At 33.3% G+C, this 26789-nt stretch overlaps 1 protein-coding gene across 3 annotated transcripts in view; it reads left to right on the top strand.

Moving 5' to 3' along the window:
• The window catches only part of VSTM2A (V-set and transmembrane domain containing 2A), a 38412-nt gene extending 12996 nt beyond the window's left edge, over positions 1–25416 (top strand). The window contains exon 5 of one of the 3 annotated variants that reach the window (XM_020981293.2): positions 22729–25416. In XM_020981293.2, coding sequence (XP_020836952.1) covers positions 22729–22817 — 89 coding nt within the window. In that variant the 3' untranslated portion in view covers positions 22818–25416. Of the gene's footprint in view, positions 1–22473 lie in introns of all 3 variants that reach the window. The other 2 variants (XM_020981294.2, XM_020981295.2) reach the window with 2 other exon arrangements.
• The last annotated feature ends 1373 nt before the right edge of the window (positions 25417–26789 follow it).

Genomic DNA, 26789 nt, shown 5'->3' with positions numbered 1-26789 from the left:
TTCCTTTTTCTAAAGTGGAGAGAAAAGATTATTAGAATGGTAGATCAATGAAAAGGTGAAGATGAATTTTATAAAGATTTCAGCAAAGCATTTGAAAATATTGTATACAATGTTTGTGGAAAGATGAAAAATGATGGCTATAAAATATTATTGCAGGTGAATTCATAACTATTTCACCAAATTGTCAATAAGAGTAGGTAATATTACAAAGTGACAGTTAGGAGAGACCTCCAAGACCATGTGATTCCCCTGCACCTGAATGAAATATGTCTCTATAACCTTCCAGCATGGCTATCCTACCATGACTTGATTATCTTTAGTGACTAGAATGCTACTACCTCCCAAAATAGTCCAGTTCTAGTTGGAGGGAAGTCTCCAGGGAAATGCAATCTGTCCTAATCCTAGTGCTGGTTAAATTTATCAATTAATTGGACAATGATGTAGTTGGATCTTAGAATAATAAGGTCATTTGTCAATTAAAAATGACCTCAGAATTCATGTAATCCACTATTCTCAACCTTGAGATGAAACTGAAACTAAGGAATTTAGATGACTTTCTGGAGTATAACACTTGGTTGCAAGTGTTAGAGATGTCATTTGAACTCATGTTCTTTGACTCAACATGATATGCTTATTAACTTTTCAAAATTAGGTAACATATTGGAAGACAGAATCTAAATATGAAAATAATTCAACTGGATAGAATGACTATACAAATCTAATAAAGTAGAATTTAAAGAAAATTAATGAAAAATCATGCATCTGGGTCAAACTTAATTTTAGTAATTTGATGGTGTAGCATGGCAAGACAATAGGCTATGTGGGGAAAACAGAAATTCTGGGGTTTTAGTGGACTACAACATGAATATGAGTCCAGAATGTGACAGCATAGTAGTCAAAAAAAGTGAATGAAAAAATTGGCTGTGTTAAGAGAGATATAAAGTCTAGAGTTCTGATTCTGATAATATCTTATTGTATTCTATCACCTTTCAGATTACATTTGAGTACTTCTGTTAAGTTATGAGTATCATATTTTAGGAGGATAATTAAAAGTCAGAAATAGAGGATGATTGAAGGAGTTGAATACCACATGTAGATCACTTTAAGGAATTTGGTGAAATTATACTGCAGAAGTGATAGCTGATTTTGTACATGTAAAATGTTATATGAACAAAATTATTCTTATTCTTCTTACCCTCAGGGAGCAGAACTAGCACAAAAGGACAGAAGTTTCAGTGAATCAGATTTAAACTTTGTGAGTGAGTGTGTGTGTGTGTGTGTGTAAGGGGAACAACTTGGTAATAGAAATGTAAAAGTTGAAGGGAAGGGAAAGCATTGGGTTGTTCCTTGATAATCTTCAAGCAAAGATTGGATGAGTGTTCACTAGGAAATTATAGAAGAGACTCTTGGGCTGACTGTATTAAAATGTTTTGTAGGTCTGTTCTAACTGACATTTTGTGGTTCTGTCATTCTGTGGTTAATTGTTTTCACTAATCATGAGGAGTGATTTATGCTGATCCACTCATCCCTTTGACCTGGTAACCTTTGTGAAGAGTGGTAAACATCTGGGAGACAGCTGGATGGCATTAAGGTATAGTTATTTTTCATCCTGTGATGTTTGTGACCACAAACAATATGGCTCTGGGGATGGGTGACAGCTGCTGATGTTGTGGCCAATAGCCAGAAGCTCACCATTGTTTCTCTGCTACCAAGGGCTTTGGCAGTTTTACAGTATCTGTCATAGATGCTAGAAATTATTTTATAGCAGAATAAAAAAAAAGTATGTATATGTATAAGTTCAAACTTATTTTTTCATACCTATTGAATACCATTTTCATGGCACTGTGTTAAACATGAAGGGGAGTAGATTCTAAAATAACTAATAAGGAATGAAGCATTATAAGTACAAAAGAAGAATTTTCAAGGTGCTGTGTGAACTGTGATGAAGGAATTTAATTTTTGGTGTGCAAGGGAAATATTAGGGAAGGCTTCATTAAAAAAAAAAGTCATACTTAAGCTTGGCTTCATAGCCAAGGAAATGATAGTAAAGAAAGATATGTTTGGCAGCAGCTAAAAAGTGCAAAGAGGTACAAGTTCTGTTTTATGTAAGGCAAAATGTTCTAAAAATGAGAATCTTAGAAATATGAAATGGGCTGCCTCAGGAAATAGTCCATTTCTCCTCCTTAGACATCTTAAAATAAAACCTAGATGATAATTTGTTATTCATATTGGAGAGGGCATTCTTGTTTAGTTATGGGGAGGAGGGACTACTGGCTACTGGAATCCTTTGAAATCTAAAAGGATTTTGCGGCAATAATTAATCTAGTTTGATTGAAACACAGAGTCTACAGGTAGGAGTGGTATTAGAGAAGAATGGAAAGATAGGTAGGAATCCAGTGGCCATAAAATCATAAATTTGGAGGTAGAAAGTAACTTAGAAACTCCATGAAGACTAACCTCTCCTTTTGTCAACTGAAGCCAAGAGAAGTCAAATGATTTGTCCATAGATTCATATTTGGATAAGCATCTGAGGCATGATTTGAACATAGGTCTTCCAAACTCTAAGCATAGCATTCTGTTGTACCATTTAACTGCCTACAAGATATTTAGAAATATTTTTGTAGGACATGGAGAGATAGTGAATAGTTTTGAACAGGTAGTTAACATGGTCATATTTGTGGATATTAATGATTAATCTGATAGCTTTTTGATAGTTAGATTGAACAGGGTGATAGAGATAGGGGGAAGTAATATACCAATATTTGCTCACCATATTAGAAAGGAAAAGAATAAGTACACATGTATGTTATCATTTAGTCATTTTTCAGTTATGGGTGACTGTTTATGACCCCGTATGGGGGTTCTTGACAGAGATGCTGGAGTGGTTTACCATTTCCTACTCCAGCTAATTTTGCAGATGAGAAACTGAGACAAACAAGGTTAAGTGACTTGCCCAGGTTCATACAGATAGTCAGTGTCCAAGGCCAGATTCAAATACATGAAGATGAGTCTTTTTTTTTTCTCTAGGACTATCACTGTATCTACTACATGATCCAGATGCCCTACATACATACAAGTATGCTGTACATTATATGCATTTCCAATATAGAAAAAATGAGTCAATGTGTAAGGTATATTTAAACATATCCTCAAGTTCTCTACTTCAGAAAAGGGAAGAAAAATGCTACAAATTTAGTGTTTCAAAAGCCATATGCAAACAATATGAGACTGAGTAGTAATCTAAATACAACAGGAAATGAAAATTATGCTGAAAAATTTAAGTTTACCTTATGTATTTTGGAAGATACTGACTCTTCCAAATCCAAAGTTATTTTACCTTGTCCAAATGATTGATTTTGTATGCTATTGCAATCTAAGCTTACTGAATTATTACAAACACAGTTATGACAGTACTTTAAGAATCAATCTGTGTCTATGGATATGATGAAGAACTGGCTGGAAGCAATTATTTGGATAATTTAAGCTAGATCTGCCCAAGAAAGACTTGGGTCTGAATTATTCAAAGCGTATGTTCACAATGATTAAAATCACCAGAAAATTTGACCCACTTAACTTATGAAGTCACTTGTTTTCTGAATCTTCATATCCCATATCCAGTCACATAAGCACTGATATTTATACATCATCCTACTCCTGTATAGCCGACTTTCAGGCATATAAGCAATAATACCGGCATCTAGATATGTATGAGCTAGGGAATAGAATCTTCGGAACCAGATATATTTATATCTATACAGAAATTACGTTACAGTGTGGCATGCAGGGCTAGCTTTAACCTCATATAGTTTTTCATGTAGGGTGTTTACTACTACAGGAAGTTTAACAAATCATAGGATTATAGATTTAAAAGTGGAAGGCAGCATAAAGGCCAACTAATTAAACATTTTCATGTTGTTGTTGTGGAACCTGAGGTAGAGAGGTGGTCGAAAGAGAAAATAACTGAGAATCTGTTAGATAGACTTCTTATGTAATCTTAGCCCAACCTCCTTGGTTATCTAGAACAAGTTTAAAATGAAGATGAGAGTCCCCACTTCCACCACACACTACCAATAGCAACAATACCATCATTCAGATTTAGTAAGGGTTACTTAGTAGCAATAGTGGTTGGGGCTGAAAGGAATAGAGGAGATATTTGTTAATCATGCATCACTACAGAGATAGACGCAAGTGAGCCAATAAAAGGGGAGAGGAATGGGAAAGAGGTATCCAGAGACCCTCAAATTTATCCCAATCCTTTTTGGAAGAATATAATAATTAAAGGATGAAGGCTAATTTTTCCTTTCTTCTGTTTCACTTTCTCTTCCTTAATCAGTGGGCAAATATTTTTTTTTTCTGCATGATAATATTACAGCAATGATCAATTCATTGTGAAGAGTAAGCATTGGATCATATTAAGAAGATGAGATAAAATCCTAAGGTTATTATTATTGTTGCTATTGTTTTTCTTGTGAGAAGAGGAGAGAAAGAGAGAGGGAGGGAGGGATAGAAAGAGGGAAAGAGACAGACAGACAGACAGACAGACAGAGACAGAGAGAGAGAGAGAGAGAGAGAGAGAGAGAGAGAGAGAGAGAGAGAAAGCAGGAGCGAGGGAAAAAGAGAGATATTGTATTTTCTTGTCTGAATAACCAAAGCAGATAAGAGTACAAAATTACCCAATGGAGCTATTTAACTTTTGTGCAATTTAAGCTTTAAACAATCATCTTTATTTTTCTCTATAAAAAAGAAAACCAACAACAGAAAAAAATATGTTTTAATATCCCATAAGCACTGTTAGCAAAATGGCACTATTGTGCAATCAGTAATAAGACATATTCTTTAATAACAATTAATCTTTTAGAATATATTAAACACAAATATCTAACATGATCCATTCTCTCCCCCAACATAATGAATAATCATTTTCCAGGAAAATTTAACTGACTACACTGAAAAATAGCTTGATAGCTTCATTTATATTTGTCAAATACATTTTAGTGTTCAAAATAACTGAAAATAAATATTAATATATTTTGTAGAATAATGCATAATAAAACAAAAGTAAATATAAAAAACTGGAATATTTTTAGTTTGGTTACTTAAACGAATGTTCTTCATCATCTCCAGTATACCAACTGCATTCCCAGGGTATAAATATAGGTTATTTTTTTATTTCTGTTTGGCATTTCCATCAGGATAGTAAAGCATCTATTGACTAAGCTTTTCTTAAGAAGTAGAACACTGGCCCCTCAAGCTCATCATGTTGAATAGGTTTAGTGAAAATTAAACAAACAAACAAACAAAGTTACTTGGTCATCGGTAGAAATATAAATGTAATTACTTATTCAATTTGGATTCTTGCTGTTCATAACCACTGTATGTATATTTGTTTATTTGTTTTCATATAAAATGGTACAGAGGAACTAGCACTAGATCTGGAGTCACAATACTTAGGTTCAAATCTTATTATGGTTACTTATTGTCATTTGATATTGAACAGTTCCATTTCCCACTTTGGACCTCAGTTTCCTCTCTATGAAATAATAATATTGACCTTTGTGACCTCTGAGTTCTGTCCAGCTCAAAATCTTGGATCTTAGGAATGTTTCCCTTTAAGGACGGAAAAGAAAAATGAGTACTTGCAGAGAATATTCAGTTTTATGAGTTGACAATGAGTTGGAAAGGGAAATTTATACAGATAATCATCAGAAAATGTCCAGTTATATAATTCTCCATGAACAAATGAAGCTTAAAAAGTAACTTATCAATAAATAAAGGCAATTGCAAAGCAATTAGTACACAATTTATGTCATTTTTCTCCTGCATAAGTTTGAGTAATATAGTGACCTATTCATAGAAAGATGAAAAACAGCAGAAATGGCTGTCATTTAGTCAAGAAAGGGGAATGTTCTTGAAAATAAGAAATACGTTTAAGACATATTGCAAAGAAATGTCTTAGAGAGTGGCTAAGTGGCACAAGGGATAGCGTGCTAAAATTTTAATCAGTAAGGCCGGAGTTCAAGTCATGTCTCAGAGCTGTATGAACCTGGGAAACTCATTTAACCTCTCTAAGTTTCAGTTTCCTCTCCTGAAAATGGGGACAATATTAGAAGCTACCTCATACAAGAATCAGCTGAGATAAGATAAGAAATGTAAAGATTTTGCAAACCTTAAAGCAATATAGACAGAGATAGATACATATATATGCTAGCTCTTATTGTTATTATTAGAGAAATATTTTTTTTTTGCCAGAATTCAGACTCTTTAATGCATAAAAACACAAATAATGTATAGGCTAATTCCTTCCCAGATAATCTATAACCATATATGAACTATGGCTGATTTAAAGTATCAGTGCAAAAAGTTTCAATACTTGATTGGTTCCAAGATTTCATTGATGGTGCACCTTCTTAAAAGTTGAGAGCAAAAGGAATCCATGCTTTCTCACACTATTAGTTATCTGTGTATTACCGCAAATCTGCCAAAAGGTCTCTGTGCAATAGGTAAAGGTCTTCATCTAGGTGTTTTCAAATTTTGTGAATACCAACATAATACACAATCTGCTCATTTATTCTCTTCTCCATTTCCAATATTAATTACAATGACATTTTATGTTGTTTCATGTATGCAAATTTGTCATAATTGTCAAATACATATTTTGAAGCTTTACACTCATGCTTAGAGTTCTCGTACAATAAAATCAGTTGTTCCTTGAGTGTTGAAGAAACTTTCTTTAAGCTTATATGATACTGAATAAGCAAGTTTCTCATCATATGACTATCTACACAACAATAACCATTTTTACAAAAACAGCAAAACACACTATGCTTAGAAATTCCAATTGACCTGAAATACCACAATGAAATTCCACAAAGTATACAGGTGTGAAAGACATTTATTTTTATTTTAAATGAATCTTTGAAATAATGGAGTCATGAGCTTAGTAAGCACAGTATCTCAGTTACTTTCTTTATGTTTGTAATTTACACTAGAAACTGATTTATGCTATACAAAATGTAGGGATTCTCAGCTGCCCTATCCCAGTATTATAAATAGTAAATTTAAAAGGGCTAAATCTGAGGGGTAATAGTGGAAGATAGAATTATATTATGTTTCAAAAGCAGACAATGATAACCTTACTGGGACATTTTGTAGAGAGACGTTTAGCTAGAGAGAAAGTATCACACCATTTCAAAATAGCCTCTGATATTGAGAACTTTGTTTAAGTTTATGTCTATATTAAAATGTGCATAATGAACAAATGCATTTTAACTTATATAATATTTTCAGTGTCAAAAAATAATCTCTGTCTAGTGATGCCTTAAAAATGAACAAAAAATATCACTCTTATAGCAATTTTTTTTGCCACATTGCCATATCAGTGGAAATTCTAATTAACAGCAGTATGCAAATTACTCGGGGGGCAATGCAAAAGTTGACATATAGAACAAACCTTGGAATTTTCTCAACTTTTAAAATCTCTTAACATACAACATGCCCTCCTTTTAACTTCAATCACTTTTTTATATGATTTGGCATTGAGTTCATTGGACTTTGAAACATTCTGTAGTTCATCATAAAATCATCTATAATTTCACACTTTAAGTCTACTTTTTTATGAAGTCATTTCCCCCCAAATTTTGCCATTTTCATATGTATCTTTTAATGCATTTTTAAACTATCCCTGATGTGCGACATGATGTGAAGTCATGTTGCAATATTTTATCTCCTTTTGAGAAATTTCTTCACTCTAGAACAATTTTCTTCTCTGTGTATCAATATATTTATCATAGTTCAATATTCCCTCACGACCTCTAGACCAATTGAAATTAAATTTCTAACATATATTTGGAATGCATATTTTATAGTCTGAATAAAATGCCCAGATCTTACATGTCTACCTGAGCTTCTTTTGACAGCAATAGTCTTGAATGATAAAACGAGTAAAAATTACCCATAACCAAACTTCGGTGCTCCATTGTTTTCTTTTTTTTTTTTGTCATGCTCATGACAAATGTTTTTCACCATAGCAATGGTTAGCAGTTTAAAAAAAATAGTTTTCTCATTGTCCTTCCCACTTTAAGATGTCTTAGAGAAAGATGTCTTTGTATGTGGCAAGGAAACCTTGTGATAAATCCATGAACCACTTCACAACATAATGATTTTTAAAACAAAATCATAATTTAAAAAATGGTAAACTGTATTAGAGGATAATGAGAATAAAATATTTTCCCATCCAGATTCATGGGCACTCTACATTTGGGTTCTATGGAACCCCAGGATAAGAATGCCCACTGTAAAATAATCAAACAATTTTTGTCAATTGGTAGGTCCCTTTGAAAATTGTTTCTTTCTTTATAAAGATTTACCAAGCTGTTTTGCAGCACTTGTTTAACACTGTTTGATGCTTTTTTTTTTTTTTCATTTTTGACTGAACATTCCATTGTGCTTGAGAGAAACATCCTTTTACACTTTTGGCTTGTATGAACCTTGAAACACTTGACTTTCTCAAACTAACAGTAATAGCAACATTTCTAACATTCATTAAAATGTACTCTAAAAGTTCCACATTTTTCACATTTCCTCAGAGTAATATCCATTTTAAAAACCACAGTATTAAAAACAGCAGAGAGAGTAATTGAATTAATTTATATAGTATGGTATCCAGGATTCAACTGACAAAGGTATAACTAAAAGTGGAAAAAGTATTTCAATCTAATTTGATCTGGATTGTGACCAGTTAGTAATATTTTGAGTCAGTTTGTTAGTGGAAGTTCATACATATAAGCATTGCTGTCACAAAATTAAATATTTCAAAAGTATTGCTTTTCCCAAGTAAGTGTCATACCAGTATTCTATTTTGGTGGTAATAAGTGAGGAAGAAAAGAGTCTGGATTCATGATTTTGTCTTAATGGAGAATTCTTGGTATGGAAACTCCCTCCCTAGATATAGATTGACAACTTCCCCATAACTTAAAATCTTAAAGAGTTGCTTAGGAAGCTGACAGTTTAAGGATCTTGCTGACACAAAGTATGTTTGTGTCAGATGTAAGACTTGCCCCAAAGTCTTCCTTACTACAAGATCTTCTCTATATCCATTATCCCATGTTGTCTCTCAATTATAAAAATATTATGTAAATACATGATATGCTGATTTAGGAATTTGGAGATAAATACATTGTTATGACCTTTTTATTCACTGTCTATGACCGGGAATGAAGTGGACGAGAGCTTGCTTGAAATGGCCTTGGTTCTAAATACTCCTCTCTGTTGGTTACATGACTCAGTAGCTGTGAAGATGCTTCAGTTAAGTTTAAGTATAGATTTTGGAAGAATGATTTAACTTATATGAACAGAGAAAAATTCATTGATGTTTGCAGCTTTTTAAATAAAATTTGGAAAGCATTCTATTAAATATTTATAGTTTCAGAGTTAGGAGAGGTGAGATTAGGGATATTAAACTAACAATAGTCATCGATCTGTAAAACCAATAGACTCGGCACATTGAACTATTATAGTGTGTAGGTAGATAAATATTTATACACTCTATATGTATGTATATATACATATATGTGTGTATACATAGCCACACATATTTTTATCTACTTATAAAGGAGGGGGTAATCTCAAGTATTATTGCTTATGTTTCTGTCAAATCTAGTGAAATTTCTTCCTCAATAGTTTCTTTCTTTTACTTTTCTCTCAAAGGTTAATATTGCTCAAAGTTTAGATTAAATTAGGTTAGATTAAATGATTAAATGCTTATCTTGTGTTAGACTTTGTGTGTAGCACTGGCAATACAAATCAAGCAAAGAGAGTCTCTGTCTTAGGGAGCTCTCATTCTAACACAGGAAGATAAGACATAAAAATAATCTGAAAAAGGGTATGTGTCCTCAAGGTGGAAAAATTGTAAGGATGGTCAGGAACTGTGCTAAGCTAAAGTTTAGGGGGAAAGCATTTTCTTTTGTTGAAAAGACTATTTAAAGAAATTACTCAGTCTTATCTAATTATTTACTTTTAAATTTCTATAGAGCATTGGCTGGAATGGGAAACTATTTGCTTACTTTTATCTCACTTCTACTTACCATTCTTCTCTAAAAAAATACTCCAGCATTTTCAGAGATCAGGGGTTTGAAATGATGATTTATGTTGTAAAGGGTAAAGAGTGTAGGATATAGGAGGGCAAACTGAAATAGAAGATAGATGGGACCTCTTTGAAGAGATTCATTAATTCTATTGAATGAGTTTCAGCCCAATAATTTCTCTTTCTAACTTCCTTTGCTCCAATTTTAAGGAATTGTAAGAAACTTTTCACTATTTGGTTTATTTAGCATATTGTTAAATTGCTCTATAGTTTGATATTTTAATAAATATTCATTGAAGTAGTTTAAGTAATCATTCATTACACGGGGAGTAAACTGAGGCCCAGAGAACTAAGTATTGATTTGCCAAGTTACATGATTGGTTCATTCAGGGTAAATATTTAATAAACTCTGTGCATGTATGTATACACACACACACACACACACACTCACACACACACATATATATGCATCCATATATATATATGTGTGTGTGTGTGTGTGTGTGTGTGTGTATTTTCATATTTATATGTGTATGTATACACACATATACATGCATGCACACAAACATACCATGGAACTTTTTTCAGTTCAATCTGCATTAGCATTCTCCATCACTTTCTTTCTTTCTTTCTTTCTTTCTTTCTTTCTTTCTTTCTTTCTTTCTTTCTTTCTTTCTTTCTTTCTTTCTTTCCTTCTGTCTTTCTGTCTTTCTTTCTGTCTTTCTGTCTTTCTTTCTTTCTGTCTGTCTTTCTGTCTTCTTCTTTTTCTTCTTTCTTTCATTCTTTCTTTCTTTCTTTCTTTCTTTCTTTCTTTCTTTCTTTCTTTCTTTCTTCCTTTCTTTCTTTCTTTCTTTCTTTCTTTCTTTCTTTCTTTCTTTTTTTCTTTCTTTCTGGCAATTGGGGTTAAGTGACTTGCCCAGGGTCACACAGCTAATAAGGGTCAAATGTTTGGTCTGAGGCTGGATTTGAACTCAGGTCTTCCTGACTTCAGGGCTAGTGCTGTATCCACTGTGCCATCTAGCTGCCCCCATCACTTTCTTAAGTCTAGATTTTCCATAAAACAATAAATCAATCCTAATTTTAAAATATTTTCAAATTTTCAATGTGCGGATGCTCACAATGAATATGTAATAAAGAGCTTTTGCAATCCTGTTGAGTTGGCTCCTATGAACTTCTGAATGTGTGGCTTGCTATAATTCAAACCCATGTCATTTGATTATATATTTAGTGCCTTTTCAATAAACCATGCTAACTTCCTAAAAGCACTGAAGTCTAGAGTCTCATCATATGTACTCCTTGGAGGAGCTATCACAAAATACCTCTGAATTTCTATTATACCACTTTTGCTCCAAATTGCCACTACAATGAAAGCACACTTGTCAACCTTTCCCACTTCTGCTATTTATTTTCTTCGTTCTGCATTGTTGTGATGTTAGACAAAGAAATGGTGTCAGCTAATTATCAATAACACTAAATAATTATAAAGCACCTTAAGTTTTGCAACCTGGCATTCATACATCATTCCATTTAATGCTCATTATACCCTAAAAATAGCTTCTATCATTATTCTCATCTTTTAGTTGAGTTAACTGAAGCTCAGAAAAGATTACTGATTGTCCATTTTCATTTAACTAGTAAGTGAAAGAAGTAGGTTTCAAATGTGATTCTGCCTGACTCCAAGAACTCAAACAACCAATCAGTCACCAACTCTTTTAATGCATACAATGTGCCAGATACTATACTAGGAGATGTGAGTGGAAATATTGGAAAAGATAGGTGAGATTTTGTGGAGGTAGAATCAATAACATTTAAGAGCTGACAAAGTGTGCTGATAGTGAGGAAGGGAGGATGACTTTTAACATTGCTAACTTGTGTAACTAGAAGGATTGTGTTGCTCTTAAAAGACATAGGAGAATTTGGAATTTTTTGGTGGGGATGGGGAGGGGGATGAGTTCTGTTTTGTTTATGTGAAATTTTAAATAAATTAAAAACATCCAGTTTAAAATGTCTACTAGGGAGTTAATGATGTTGGACTAGAGAACAAGAAACTAGATAGGAATGTGGAAGCATGAAGTAGAAGACTATTAATTCCACCTGGTGCCTAGGTATTCTCAAATGGGAACATATCATCCCCTCCTCCAAATGCCCTAGTCTTGTGGCTATGACCCTGTTTGCAAAATTCCATTGCAAATATTTATTAATAGAAATGGAGAAAGGATTTGTTGAGAAAGTTAATCACGTAAACAAAATTTCAGGAAACGTATTTAAATTATTTGAGAGAACAAACTCTTTCAAAACTTTTTAGCACCATTTATTTACATATAAGCAATTGGTGTGCTAGTTATAAATTGCTCTTGCTTATTCATTAGCCTCATTACTTCATATATTGGAAGTAATAAAACTGCATGTCTTTTAAAACGGTCTAATTTAGAGTCTTCCCTCTTTCCCTCCTATCCAAATATGTAAATCAGTATAATTTTCATAATTTTAAGTAGAAGGAGGCAATTTAACTTAGAAGCTATAGCCAGAGACAAAGAATAAATGAATGTGTCACACCTCCTGCAGAGATCAAATCTTGCTGATATCAATAGTGTCATAAAAATAAATAGGTTACTTTAAAATGCAATGTGGCAGTGTCAAACATTTGGGAGAGGGAATCTACTGTGTCCTCTTCTCCATCAGTCCACTAACATTTTTCATTGCCACTGACATTAATAAAAAAGGAAAGGAACCAAAACAAACAAATGTCCTGGTGATTATGTTTGTGAAAAAAGGAGGGAATTTGTATTATTCTCAGGTGAGGACAATATCCTCCATACTGTTCAGCATTTATGTCTTTCTATAGTTCTGCTGCACTTTGCCTTGTGCCTATCTTCAGAGACCTTCTGGCTGGAATAAAGGTGTAGACTATTGACCAAAGGAAAATGTAAAGGACATTTGTTGGCTACTGCCAAACCCATTTAAAGAAAAAATTGGTCAGAATGAAGGCCATTCCTTTAAAATGGATTGTCTGGGATTGTCTGGGAAAATTGAAATTGGTAATTGAACATAAGAACTGTATTGCAATATAATGTATGTACACACATACATATACATATATACACACATAAATGTACTGCATAGCATATTTCAACATATGCATTTGTATTATATTTAGATAATTATGAGAAAAAATCCTTTATTAATCAATTAGAACACATAAAAATCAAATAAAATTGTATAAAAGGATGATGACCTATTTCTTCCAAATTACTTTCATTTCTTAAAATGAGCATTTCATTTAAAGGACTAGTTCATGAAAATGGACTTTTCATCCATCACCATTTACTCATGCTTACTCTTCATTCTTCATAACATCAACACATGTACATGAAAAAGGCATACAGGTTCTACTCAGTGTGTAGAAATTTGTTAGCTTGTGTCATTGAGATTCAATTTCAGGTTTAGAGAACTGTAGGAAGTTGTTCTATGTATCATGTTTGTTGCTCTCTACTACATGCCCAGGACTATTTTAAGAATTGAAAAATGCTGTCAGTTAAAATTAAGATGAAAGGAGATAGATAAATGGATTGAATTATAGAGATCTTCCAATCTACTTCTTGTGAAGACCTATGTGAACAGAAAGAAAAGACAGTGGTCCTTAAAAGCATTGGTCTTGTTTGTCCTCAAAGCTTTGGACTTTGAGACCTGGATATCTGCATTCACATTCTACTTTTAGCATTTATTAGCTATGGCCCTGGGAATCTCATTTAATCTGAGTCTTAATTTCCTCATCAGTAAAATGAAATAATAATATCATCAATACAGTATTATTGCAAAGTTTAAGTGAAATAATATATAAACATAAAATATTATATAAATGAATATATTGTTGTCATTATTATTATTATTATTTAAAAAGCATGTAATTCAAGCTAAGGGAGAATTCCACCAAAACAACAACAATGACAACAATAACAATAAACATAAACAACTCCAACACCAACAACAAAACATTATCCAGACTACACGAGCATTTCAGAATGGAGACCTGAATTTGTATTCTGAATTGGGGAAAATATAATTTTTTTATTCTCAATTATCCAGATAATCATCCAAATTCTTCTATTTGTGAATTAAATTAGTTAAATGGGCTCTCTACCTGCACTGTATTGGTAATAATCAAGGAAATCATTCTCACTCTGTTTCTACTCTTAACATGCCCTTAACCTTTGGCAAATCAACCCACTTGTTGGGTCCTTAGCTCCCAATGGAAACATGAGAAAGATAGATTAACCAGTGTTCAAAGTCACTTCAAACTTTAAAGTTCTTTTTTCCCCCTATGAATCAATAAATAACATTGTATTTCTTAATCAATTCAGCAATGTGACACAATTGATAACATACTACTATTGGCTTCAAAAAGAACTGGGTACAAGTGTCATTTTAGATACTTAACACTTGTTTGACTTTGGTCATGTTAATTCTCTTTCTCTGGGTCTCAGTTGACTCATTTGTTAAAAGGATATATATAACAAAGTCCCCTCCCTCACAGAATTGTTTTAATGATTAAATGGGAATATATATATGTATATATATATGCATATATATACATATATATATGTTCTTTGCAAAAATAAATAGCCATATAGATGTCAGACCTTATATTAATACCTTAATAGAAGTATAATTAGTACTTTAAACATATAAAACTAAATAAATATATCTGAGTATTTAAATAAAGAAAATTAAAATTCATATTTTAAAACATTTTAATATATGATATAAGAAATAATCAGTTCATACAATCTTTAAACTAGTATAATTGAGAGTACTAAGTTTGAAGTCAGAAGACCAGGTTTTTAATTTTAATTCAGCTACATAATAGTCTATGGTCTTGGACAAGCCTTTTCCCCATTTCTGGGCTTCAGATTCCTCCTCTATGAAAGAAGGGGTTTTGTAGCAATTAATCTCTAATTCCCATCCTAGCTTTAAACACAACGTGCAAAGTAATTACAGGGGTCTTGTACTTAGAATAGTTTTCCATAAATGTGACAATCTACTCCTGCTTTAAACCAAGTCCCATAAATTTTATTCTAGCTTTGAACTAGGCATTTTTTAAAATATACAACTTGAAGAAACTTTCAATTTCAGTCTTGACTATCCTTGACCATGAAAAGGTCCTAGCAAAGACTATTACTTTATCATGTTTCACTTTAGGTAGAGAACAAAGTGAATTCAGTTCAAGAAGAAACATTTATTAAGTCCCTACCAAGTTCCTGGCACTATGCTAGCCCCTGGATATACAAAGACATAGAGAAGGTAGCCACTGCCTTCAAGAACTAACCCAATATTCTATAAATATGATACAACACATTACACAAAAAGTCTAGTAGAATGGAGATTCAGAGAGAGGGAGACATGAAGGACTGAGCATATCTCGGAAGGATTCACAGAGGAGATGGCAAGTGGTCTGAAGTTTAAAGAAAACAAGGGTAGTGAGAATCTGAATTGAAAAAAGAGTATATTTTAAGAATATTTTATTCTAATATTTGTTGAAGCAGATTGAGAACAAGTTGAAAACAAGTATTGAAAACAAGTATTTCAGTTTGATTGGAATATAGAGATGTAGATAAAGACTGTATGAAATCAGGCTGAATGGTAGGTGGAAATAATATATTGATGGACTGAAAGTCTCTGGCTAATAAATTTGTATTTTATTCTATACAACAGTTAGTGGGGAGTCAAAGTTATTTTTGTTTTTGTTTTAGTTTTGTGGAAAGGAATTGCATGGTCAGACCTGTGCCTTAAGAATATTGTTTTTTTTTTTTTTGCAGTTCTGTGGAATATGACTTGGCAAAGGGAGAGTCTGGAAGAAATCCAATTAGGAATATATGATATTTATATAGGTGAGAAGTGAAGAGAGTGAAAATTAGCATGGTAGATGTTTGAATGGTGATGAGGTCTGCGATGCTGTAGAGTGCAATCCAAACCAGATTAAATAAAATTGGGAAATATTAGTAATAATACAATAACATAGTGTTAATATGTGGTTTTCTAAGTCAATATGCAGCCCACGAGAATCCTATTGTACAATGACCTTGTGATTATTTGAGTTTAATGTCACAGTTCAAGTTCGGCCCTTTCATTGTACAGGAGAGGAAAACGAGACCCAGAACATTTAGAGATTTGTCCAGTCATTTAGGTAGTAAGTGGCAGAGCCAGGCTTTAAAAAAAAAAACCCTACTAGCTTTTCCAAGATCCTACAAGTCTGTGGCTATGGTTGTACTTTAGAATGTAGTCTTTATGTTCCTGAAGTAGTTTTTTAATCTGCTTTGGTGGTGAATACAACAATACTAGAAGGCAATATATGTGTGCATGTGTGTGCATGTGTGTATGTGGATAGATAAATAGATAGACAGATAGATTTATAGATAGATAGATAGATAGATAGATAGATAGATAGATAGATAGATAGACAGTAGAAGGATAGATGGGTGGATGGATGGATGGATGGATGCATGGATGGATGGATGGATGGATGGATGGATGGATAGATTCTCTACTTTTACAGCATCTTGCCAGTGGCCTTGGACAAATCACTGGATCTCTCTCATAGTGTTTTATTTTTCATCTGTAAAATGGAGCTAATGACATTTCCTTGTTTACTTAATAGAATTATTTTGAAGCTGAAATGACATGATATGATAAAAATTGGAAGTATTCTAAAATCAATGTAAGATTTGTAATTATTAAAATAATTATTATCAACCATGGCCATCATGGTTGAAAACCAGACAGTTACTTCATCTGTATTAAATGATGAGCTAGATGAATTATATGACCTTTGTGATCCATTCCTCTAAATCTTTTAATGGTAGCTTTTGTTTTGGCACCATATGGATATGAAATTCACACTTCTGCCAATGGGCTGCAGGAATCTACTATAATGTGAGTGGTAACATTTGGTAGTTCAGCCAAAGTCTATCCTCAGTTTGATTTCTGGATTAGCATTAACTCCTTTGAAAAAAATACTATCATGTGTTACCTAATTGTGGAAATTACCTTCTTAATGAACATGCTCATTTATCATCTCGGTACCTTTCCATAGGATTTTAAATTACAAACTTTACCAATGCATTAGATTTACTAAAACAGTAGTTGCCAAGAGGGCCACATGACATAGCAGATAAAGAGATGGCTTCACAGTCAGGAATACCTTGGCTTCATGTCTTGGCTCTGAAACAGACTAGTTTTGACGCAGGTAAATCTCTAAGACTATATATAAAAGGCAGAACAGACACAGCTGCATTGTTAGAATAAGTTCCTCATTAGGAGCTCCCTTCCTCCAAAGAAATCCTAAATTTAATCCAAAGTTTGGTGCAGGTGTGTGGGAGATAAAGCAAATATTTGAAATAGTGGATATCTATATAGCTCTTGTGTATGAGGTAGATAGAGTAGACACTCATTTATAAACTCCTGGGAAGCAAACTCTCTCTACCAATGTAGATGATGAATTTGTTTGTAACTTTAGTCTTAGAGAGTTACTTGGGACACTGAGAGAATAATGTATGTAATTATGCATCCAGAATGTATCAGAGGCAGTAGGTTCCTGAATTTGGGCTCCTGATGCTAATTCTAGCTCTATCCACTGTATCATGTGAAATATTTTGCATATATTATCTCATTTAATCTTCAAGGTAGTCCTGTGAGTTAAGAACCTAAGTTAAGAACCTATTCTACCTAAGAGGTAGAATAATTGGCCACAGGTCTTACCGTTAAATCATTCTTAGCAATGGTATTCAAACTCATCTCTCTTGACTCCAAATCCAATACTCTTTCCAATAAACCTTGCTGGAAAAACTAATAAATAAATAACAACACCAACAAAAACAAATCACAGAGTTCAGCCAAGGAAAATGAGTGATAATATATTTTTTAAAATGAGTAATAGCATATTTTATTAAGCCTAGGTTAGATGCCAAATACCTTCTCTTCAGAATGCTCAGGGATTTGTGAATGTAACTTTCAGCCTCATGTCCTCAATTTGAAAGGCAAGAAAATGATTGAAATTCTAAAGGATTTTGATGAGTGAAGAACAGATGCAGTTGCAATTGAGACCAGACAAGTATGCAGAGAAATGTAAATGAATTATTTAGAAGCAAACAACCCAGCTAAGAGAGATGCCAAAATATATCAGCTAAGATAGTAAAGTATTTTAAAAGATTTGTTCAGCTCTCCATGTATGATATATAAAAGTAATGTGTATGTATGTGTATATACACACATATATTTATATGTGTATATTTAATGGATGCATGCACATATGCTAATAGCATATGCAAATTACATACTTCTGCATATATAGGTATACATATATCCTAAGAGTTTCATCATTTGTTCTGATTCTAAGGCCAAAATCTTCAAGACATTTTAAAAGCTTTAAGGGACCATATAATTAATAACATATAATCTTTTCCTTTAATAAGTAAGGAGAATGAGCCCTGCAGAGATAAAATAACTTGTCCAAGGTCATACAGGAAGCAAAAGGTAGAAGTAGGATTAGGAACTTTCTTTTGACAAGAGATCAAGTGAAATTAACTATACTATGCTGACTTTTCCTTAAGAACCTTTGTTCAGAATGTAAACACCTCTTTGAGAGCTATTTGTTTTTAGTGTAATAAGAAGGGTTTTCCTTAAAAGTTTGGTTAATTACTATGTTACTTTGTATACTGTAGTTGAAAAAAAAACTACTGTAAAACACACACATGCAGAAACAACATCATGTTTTCCTAACATTTATTTTTATGTTCTGAAACATAATATGAGAGTAGATATTGAGGAAGATAGATGAAGAAAATCATGCTACTTTCTCTGTAAAAATTCTGAGATGAAATTGACACATTTCTGGGAAAGGGGCAAAGAAAACAGAAAAAAGTGAGAAATATAGCTTTACAATCTTGACTTTTATTTTGGACACATTTTTTCTCATGTCTGATTTCTCATAGATGCAACTGATTCAGAATATTTTATAGTCAAGAACATGTAGCTATTTGATCAAACTGCTAAAATGTGCTTTTTCGTCACTGCCATACTTATCCAATGAAATTCAGGTTACTTTGAGTCTTCACAGGTTTTTCAAACACAAACTGGGCAAATTAGGTTCTTTAGATGAAAATGCATTTTCAAAATGTGAGTGCAATCTGCTTTTGGCCTTGCTATGGTTATTGTTTTTCCCTCTATAAGACAGTATAATGCTTTGTTTTGTTTTGTTTTAATTTTCACCACTGAAAGTTCCCTGAAGACTTTACTTTTATTATTCAGCATCACACTTTTTTTAAACACTCTTTCCTCTAGCCAGTAAAAACAAACAAAGAATTACTAGGTTTCATAGCATTGTTTTAATTCCTTATAGGTGGAAAGAGGAAGTATGCTGCAAAAGGCCAATAGCTAAGTTTAGTTTCAAGCTACTTGGGGAATTATTTTCATCTTCAATGATAATGTCAATTTTTGTGGCTTCTAGAAGTATCTGCAAAGACTACTGCTCATAAAACTTTATGCAGAATATGAATTAAGAAAAATGTTTAGTGATGAAACATTCATACTATTTATGATAAGAATAATAATTTTATATTAGGATATTTGTTCCTGTTAGTTATTTTTCAGTTGTGCCCAACTCTTCATTATCCCACTCGGAGTTTTCTTGGCAAAGCTGCTGGAATGCTTTACCATTTCTTTCTCCAGCTCATTTTACAGATGAAGAAACTGAAGTAAACAGGATTAAGTGGCTTGTCATTAGTGTCTGAGGCTGGATATAGGAAGAGGTGTCTTCCTGACTCTAGCCCCAACACTCTATCCACTGCATCAGCTAGCTACCTCTCTATTGAGACATAGAATATTAGTGTCCATAATGCATCCTATGGACAAACTAGAATACATCCAAGCCCTGTGTACTATAAGGGTCAGCTCAGTGGCTCTGTAGATAAGAGTCCTGTTCCCTGTGCCTTGTCAGGAAGACTTGAGTTCAAATTCAGCCTTACAGCCTTACTAGTTGTGTGACTCTGGACAAGTGGTTTAACCCCTGTTTGCCTCAGTTTCCTCATTTGTAAAATGGGGATAATAATAATACCTATCTTCCAAGGTTGCTGTGAGGATCAAATGAGATAATTGTAAAGCACTTAGCACAGTGCCAGGCATACTTTCTAAATGATATTATTACAATCATCATCATGATCAATTATTAAAACAAAATGTTCCATATGAGCATTATGAAATATGTCTTCCCTATCTGCTCAAAACAAACACATGCACACACAAGGAAGTGGATCTGACAAGAAAATACAGAATGACTTTATCAAATTTGGAGATAACATGGATTTAATTCCAATCCTGTTATATTAAAAAAAAAGATAAAGATACATTGTCTCATTATCACCATTCGTCCTTACCATCATAGCCTGGAAATAATTTTATTTGATAAAGAAAAAATAAAGAATATATTAAGAAATATATGTTTCTTGCAAGGAAGCATTATTTAAAAAAAAAAAAACCACTGAGAAGAGCTAAGTGCTGCCCTGCATGCTTGAAGAGAAATTTAGATTTTCAAAAATAGATTCACAATCCTTTTCTTTGTTTCATTCTGACATCCTAGCACTTTTATAGTTGCATTTGTCCACACTTGATCTCATTTATTCAGCCTCTGCTTTAACTTGCACATACTGGATACGGTATTGTAGGAAATGTTGTATCAAAAATGATGCTACTTTAGTATCCCATAGGGAAGGATGCTGTTGTTGAACTATTCTCAGTGAAGAATTTGTGTCAGGAAGTGGCTATGTGGAAAGGCCCTTGCGTTCTGCATGGTGAATCAGAGAATATGAATCCTAAGTGATTTCTCAGAGAAAAGGAAATGGTGACCTCAGAGGGAAAACTACTACTTAAAAAAAAATTTCCATGATACATTTTGAGGGTGAATTGTTTTACCTGCTTGCTTTGTTTCTTAACATCAGCACCTCCCTAAACAAACAAAGAACAACAACAAAAACCAAACAAAACCCCTAAAATCAAAAGACAAAACAAAATACCGATTCCCCTAATGTCATCACCAATTCATCTAGCTTTCTATGGAAAGGAACACATCTATCCAAAAATGCCTTTGGTTGGGAGCAATTATCTTCATTTGTTAATGATGTAGTTTTTAGATTTTGGGAAACTGAGACTTGTGTTTTTTGTGCTGGTTGCAAATACATTCTTTAAACAATCTTCAGAGGAATGGCTCCAATCCAGCTACAGCTTAGACTCCTCTCACTCATGACAATCAAAATGGAAGCAAAATCAAATATTTTCCTGAGCTTCTGTCATGATCACTCTCATAGCACCCCATTGTTTATTCTTTCTGGTTGGAGACACTCTACCTACTATTAGAAATGTGTTTCACATAAGCATAAAATGGAAAATTTAATTACACTATTTTCAAGTTTTCACACACACACACACACACACACACACACACACACATACATGCAAAGTGAAATTGAAAATTAGCAAACAAACCAGTATTTGGTTAGCTCAGAATATTAATTTGTTAAAAGATCAATTTTCAGTTCAATCCAATTCAACAGATATTTACTTCATTGACCACTAGATGCATGCCATATGTGGAAAGTATTAGAGCTGAAAGGGAAAAAAAAGTGCCCCTGACTACAGTGAAGTTATATTTTATTCAGTACATGTAGGTTAGCACGATTTCCTATGTGGCCTATATGAATCTGCAAAACACTGTAAGTAGCTGAAAATTTCAAACAAAACCGAAAAAAAAAGATTAAAAAAAATAAGAATTGGTACCCAAATGACTTCCAGAAAAGACATATCTGATATGTCCTTAATTCTTAATATCCTGCTAATGATTGTAGTTTAATGCATGATTCATGAGCCTGAAGTGGATTTTCATCATATTCATGACTACATGTACAAAGTACAGTCCCCATCTTCCACTGAAAAAGCTCAGAGGCTCACTCAAAATTGCTGTTTCATAGGTTCAGCAGGGCCACTCTTGTAATCCCTGATTCAAAGAAGGAAAATTATTTAGGAAAACCAGATGCTAATATACATACAAACTGAGCTACAAAGTCCCTAGCATACATTCTTTCAAGCAATTCAGAGCCCGCTTTCAGCTTGCTTTATGTCTTTTAATGCTGGTGCTAGTTAAAAGGGGGATGCATTTGAAAGTTGCCATTATTGTAATCACTAAGTGACTGCAGGGTTAATTCCTCTAAGAGCGCTGTGAGGGGAAAGGTTCTTGCATCTAGCCCTCATTGTGTGCTGAACGTGGGATTACATTGTTTGAAAACAGACAAAACAAACAAGACAGCCTTCATGGGACTGAAATACTTTGTATGTGTTGTTATTTGCAGTGCATGCCAAGACATTCATGAGCACCAGAGCTGGCGAGCTAATTAAGTATATATATGTATGTGTTTAAAACAGCCTAATAAGGAGCATTGGAAATCTTCAAGATGAGCGAATATCTTATAACTTCTTCCGCAGGTGCGAGGATAGCTACAAGCCATGGACTTTCTGTCCTGCTTCTTGTTTGTGGCTTTGTGAAGGGTGCTTTGCTTTAATCTAAAGTGCTGACTTTTTTCCAATATCACTTTCTCTTCTTAAAGCAAAGAGCAAATCGCCTGTAAAATCTTCGGAGCGGACAGCAAAGTTGACCCTAAACTCCAACCATCACTCTGCACCCAATGTACTCTAATTCTCTACACAAGGAGCACCTTCTTCAGGAAGTTAAAAAAATAAAACAAAAAAAATAAAAAAACACAAAAAGTTAAAAAAAAGAAGAGGATTGCCCACGTTTTATTAATAATATTTTCTTTGGCAGACCACTGAGCTTTTAGTTCAAGAGGACTGGTGTGAAGTGGTAGGACATTTTGTAACAGCAAGACTTCTTTTCCATTTCTTCGGCAAGTAGAAGCACTGTATCACTGACTGCTCAGGGGTTGGCCTGTAAGTCATCAGTATAATAATTGTTCGCTGCGGATATCCTTGATTTCCACTAGGTAACACCATTTCTCCACTGGAGGCAAACAGAGACCAAAAATAAATAAACGAAATACTACAGCATATCCTCAAACATCAGTCAAAACCTGCCTTTTGGGGAAGGAACAAAAATATTGACATGACAAGTCAATGTGTAGAACATTAACTTAAGGCAGAAAAAAAAAAAGAAAAACACATGGACAAGAATGGAGTATTTTTTTGTATTTTTTTTTTTTTAGATTTTTCTTCACTTGTGTTGGGGCTCTTCTTTTTCATTTCTTTCTCTCTCTCTGTCTCTCTCTTTTGGTTTCTATTTCTTGTTCAATGGTGGCAAGTGCTGACTAAGGCCAATCCCTGTCAACTGCGTGGAGGTTTCTATAAATACATTTTTTTGAGTGTTCTCTATTTCATTGTGTTTTATCTAATTTTGCAATTCCTGTATATGCAAAACTGACATAAATTCTGTAAATTGCTTACAGTACGTGTGATATAACTTCAAAGTAGGCATAATATGATCCTCATGCAAGCCAATTTTTAATATAATATATATATCTATATGTCGTGCCACCAACAAACATCTTTATTTCCTTTTCTGATGAAGCATACTATTCTAATTTGTAATTAAGTATTGTGTGAATTTGGTAATACATGAATTCACTTCCACTGCTTTGACACTTGCAGATGTCTGCTAATTTCTGTAAAATGCACATTAAAATTTGTAATGGTCTCTGAAAAATGAACTATTTCAGTTGTTTGTATAATGTGTTGGAGTTTAATATTTGCCCTTTTATGTATGTTGGTTTTGGGGTTTGAGGGACTTTTTCCAGAAGAATGTAAATTTTTTTTTAATAAAGATTATACATAGAGAGGAAGGGAAGAAATGAAATGTTTCCTCCAAGATTTGCTTGTAACGTGAGCACAGGGAAGGGGATTTGATCACATTGATTTCTATAGTTCACTAAGAATTTTGCCTTCTATGACTGAAATCATTGGTTCTTTCATCCTTTCTGGATCTCCATAGCACCATTGTCCAGTCATATGCAGTTAACTGAATTTTGTTTTGTCTCTAAATTAAAATTTGGTTATTGTGTGAAAAAAATGTGCACAAGATAAATCAAAATAACTGATAAAAGGTAGAGGGTCCATCTTTCTTAGATGAAGTGAGAATATTTGAGTATCCTACTTCCTAGTTTGGTCCTAAAAAAAAGAAAACATTTTTCTTCAGCTGCTAGTTTCTTTCTGGAAAAGAAAGATAGGTATGACTGTATTTGTGTATATGTAAGCTCTACTATAATATGTATCTGGAAAGAGAAATGTGAATGATTGGAGCTTTCCTTCCATATTGGTCCCTCAATTTTTCTTTCCCTATGAAGAGGGAAGATCATCTATTTATGATCACTTCCTGCTCTTGGTCTGATGACCTGAACTGCAGTTTTAAAATTACTGTATGCTTCACGGTTTACAGGTAATGCGCTGACTGGTTCTGTGACTGGATACTGAACAACGCAATGTGGTTCAATGCTTTCAATGTATTTGTCTGAGAAGTGATGTCTTGTGCCATGCATTTCTTCTCTATTCATTTCTTGATAAGTTTGGTTCTATGATGTTATAGAGTCTAATTAGAAAAGCTAAAGAAAAAGAGATTTTATTTACACTAGTACAAGAAAAGAGAAATGGTATTTTTAGGAGGTTTTATTTACCAGAAATATATTTTCCTTTAAAATTACATTTACAAAAATCATGGAAAGGTCAAAAGAAAATGTGTTTTTAACCAAATCAAACAGGACCAAAGTTTATGTTGAATGCTCACCTGAGCCTCACTCTGAGATTAGTGAATAAACCTTGTAATGTAGAATTGGGCTCAGCCATTCAACATTAATGAATGGGGGGTTAGCCTAATCCTAAAAGTAAAGGTAATTTTGGAAGTTCAAGCCCTGAGAGTAGTCACGATTAAAGAAAAACCATAGGCTTGTAATTTTCCTAACTGCTGTTACTCTTTTTTTTTTTCAGTGTAAAGAGATGCTATATAGTCAGGAAGGACCTGGTAATAGACATAACTCTGTCCTTGCCCAAATCTAATGAAATCAGCTGTACCACTGACTTACTGAGGGTCTTTTTTTCCCTGAAAGATCATTTGCACATCATACAGTGGTCCCAACCTTTAAAAATCAATTAAGTATCTTAAACATTGTAATAGAAACTAGAATTTGTTAAGGAGGCCTTCAGATATTTTATGCCTCATATTGTGTCCTTCTGGGACTATGACTTTGTATGTAACCATGATTATGGCAATACAAATAAAGGTTGGAAAAACATTGCTATCTGAATTTCTCAACATTGGTTTCAAAGGACTTGTGTTGGCTTCAATAAAAGGGAATGACAATATTTTCAAAAGATATTCTCCCCTATGCTCGATTTATGTTACTTTTTATTTTCTATTCTTCATTGGTATTTACTCCCTGCCCATTTCCAAAAGGATTCAAGGTGGCTTCTAATTTAATCTTATAACAACAATGTCAAGATCCACCATTTCATGAATGTGTATATTGTGTCTACTTATTCAGATACATTTCTACTCATTCTTTTAAGAGGTGCTATAACCCTCCCCCACCCCAGTTATTTACGTTGTGGCTAATCTCCTAGGAGTGATCCTCTTACCATTCATTGAATTTGGTTTTCAGATGGCCAACATTAAGTCCATTAATAGGTGTGTAAATAAAGGAGTTGTTTTTCTTTTCCTTCAGTTTTCTAGGACTTACCAGAGATTGTGATCTACTTTCATGGGCTTTGAGAACTTGGAGTACCTTTCATGACATGATGAAGCATTGATATAAGACTTGCCTGGAGGATAATGAAAAAGTAAGGGTAAAAATAAAATGAAGGTCTCCTAAGATCGTATTAACTCATTATTACAATTTTGGGAGCCTGAATTTTACCACAAAGTTTCCTGATTGCTAAAGCAAAAAGGGGGAAAAAAAAACTATATTCTTTAACAAGCAAGTATGCAAATCCATCTGGAGAGATTAATTTTCTTTTGGTATTGTATACAAATAAAGATAGATTAATGGGGCCTCCCCTTATTTGAAGGACATTGGATCACTGGGTTGGCAATACTTCATCTTTAAAAAAGATGCAGGAAGAATATTATTATGGGTAGTTCTTTCATCTTTAAGGGTTATCTTTAAGGATTAGTGGATAGTAATAAATCATCCTAACTTGCTAAAGGTATTTCATGATAAAAAGGAACTGTTAGACCTTCAACATTACTTGTTTTCTCATAGTTTACCTTGTTACAGGGATGTGATTGAGAGAATCCAAATAACTCTCACTGAGAAATAGTATGTCTGCTTAGGTTGTGCAACATTTCTCAAGGTACCACAGAAACTAGATTCTTTTATCCTCTGCCTTATTTCTCCCATTAAATAAGCTTCTTTACTTGAAAATGAATATATATTACTCTGCAAAAACAGCAAAAAAATATAACTAATTTAATGGTTCCTAAACCAAGGACTAGCCCAAAGACTTTGTTTCTGGAGTTTTCAGTTACTTCCTGGAGGGAGTAGAAGAACAAATATAAAAAATATTGGAGCAAAAATATTTTTAAACTGATAAAACAAGCACTCCACCATGTTTAAATTACTCTTTTAATACTTATTTAACACTTCTGAAAAGAAAAAAATAGGCTTCC

This window comes from Phascolarctos cinereus, unplaced genomic scaffold (genome assembly GCF_003287225.1).
Source record: "Phascolarctos cinereus isolate Bilbo 61053 unplaced genomic scaffold, phaCin_HiC Scaffold_4;HRSCAF=312, whole genome shotgun sequence".
Classification (NCBI taxonomy): domain Eukaryota; kingdom Metazoa; phylum Chordata; class Mammalia; order Diprotodontia; family Phascolarctidae; genus Phascolarctos; species Phascolarctos cinereus.
This window is presented reverse-complemented; position numbering and strand designations above follow the sequence as displayed.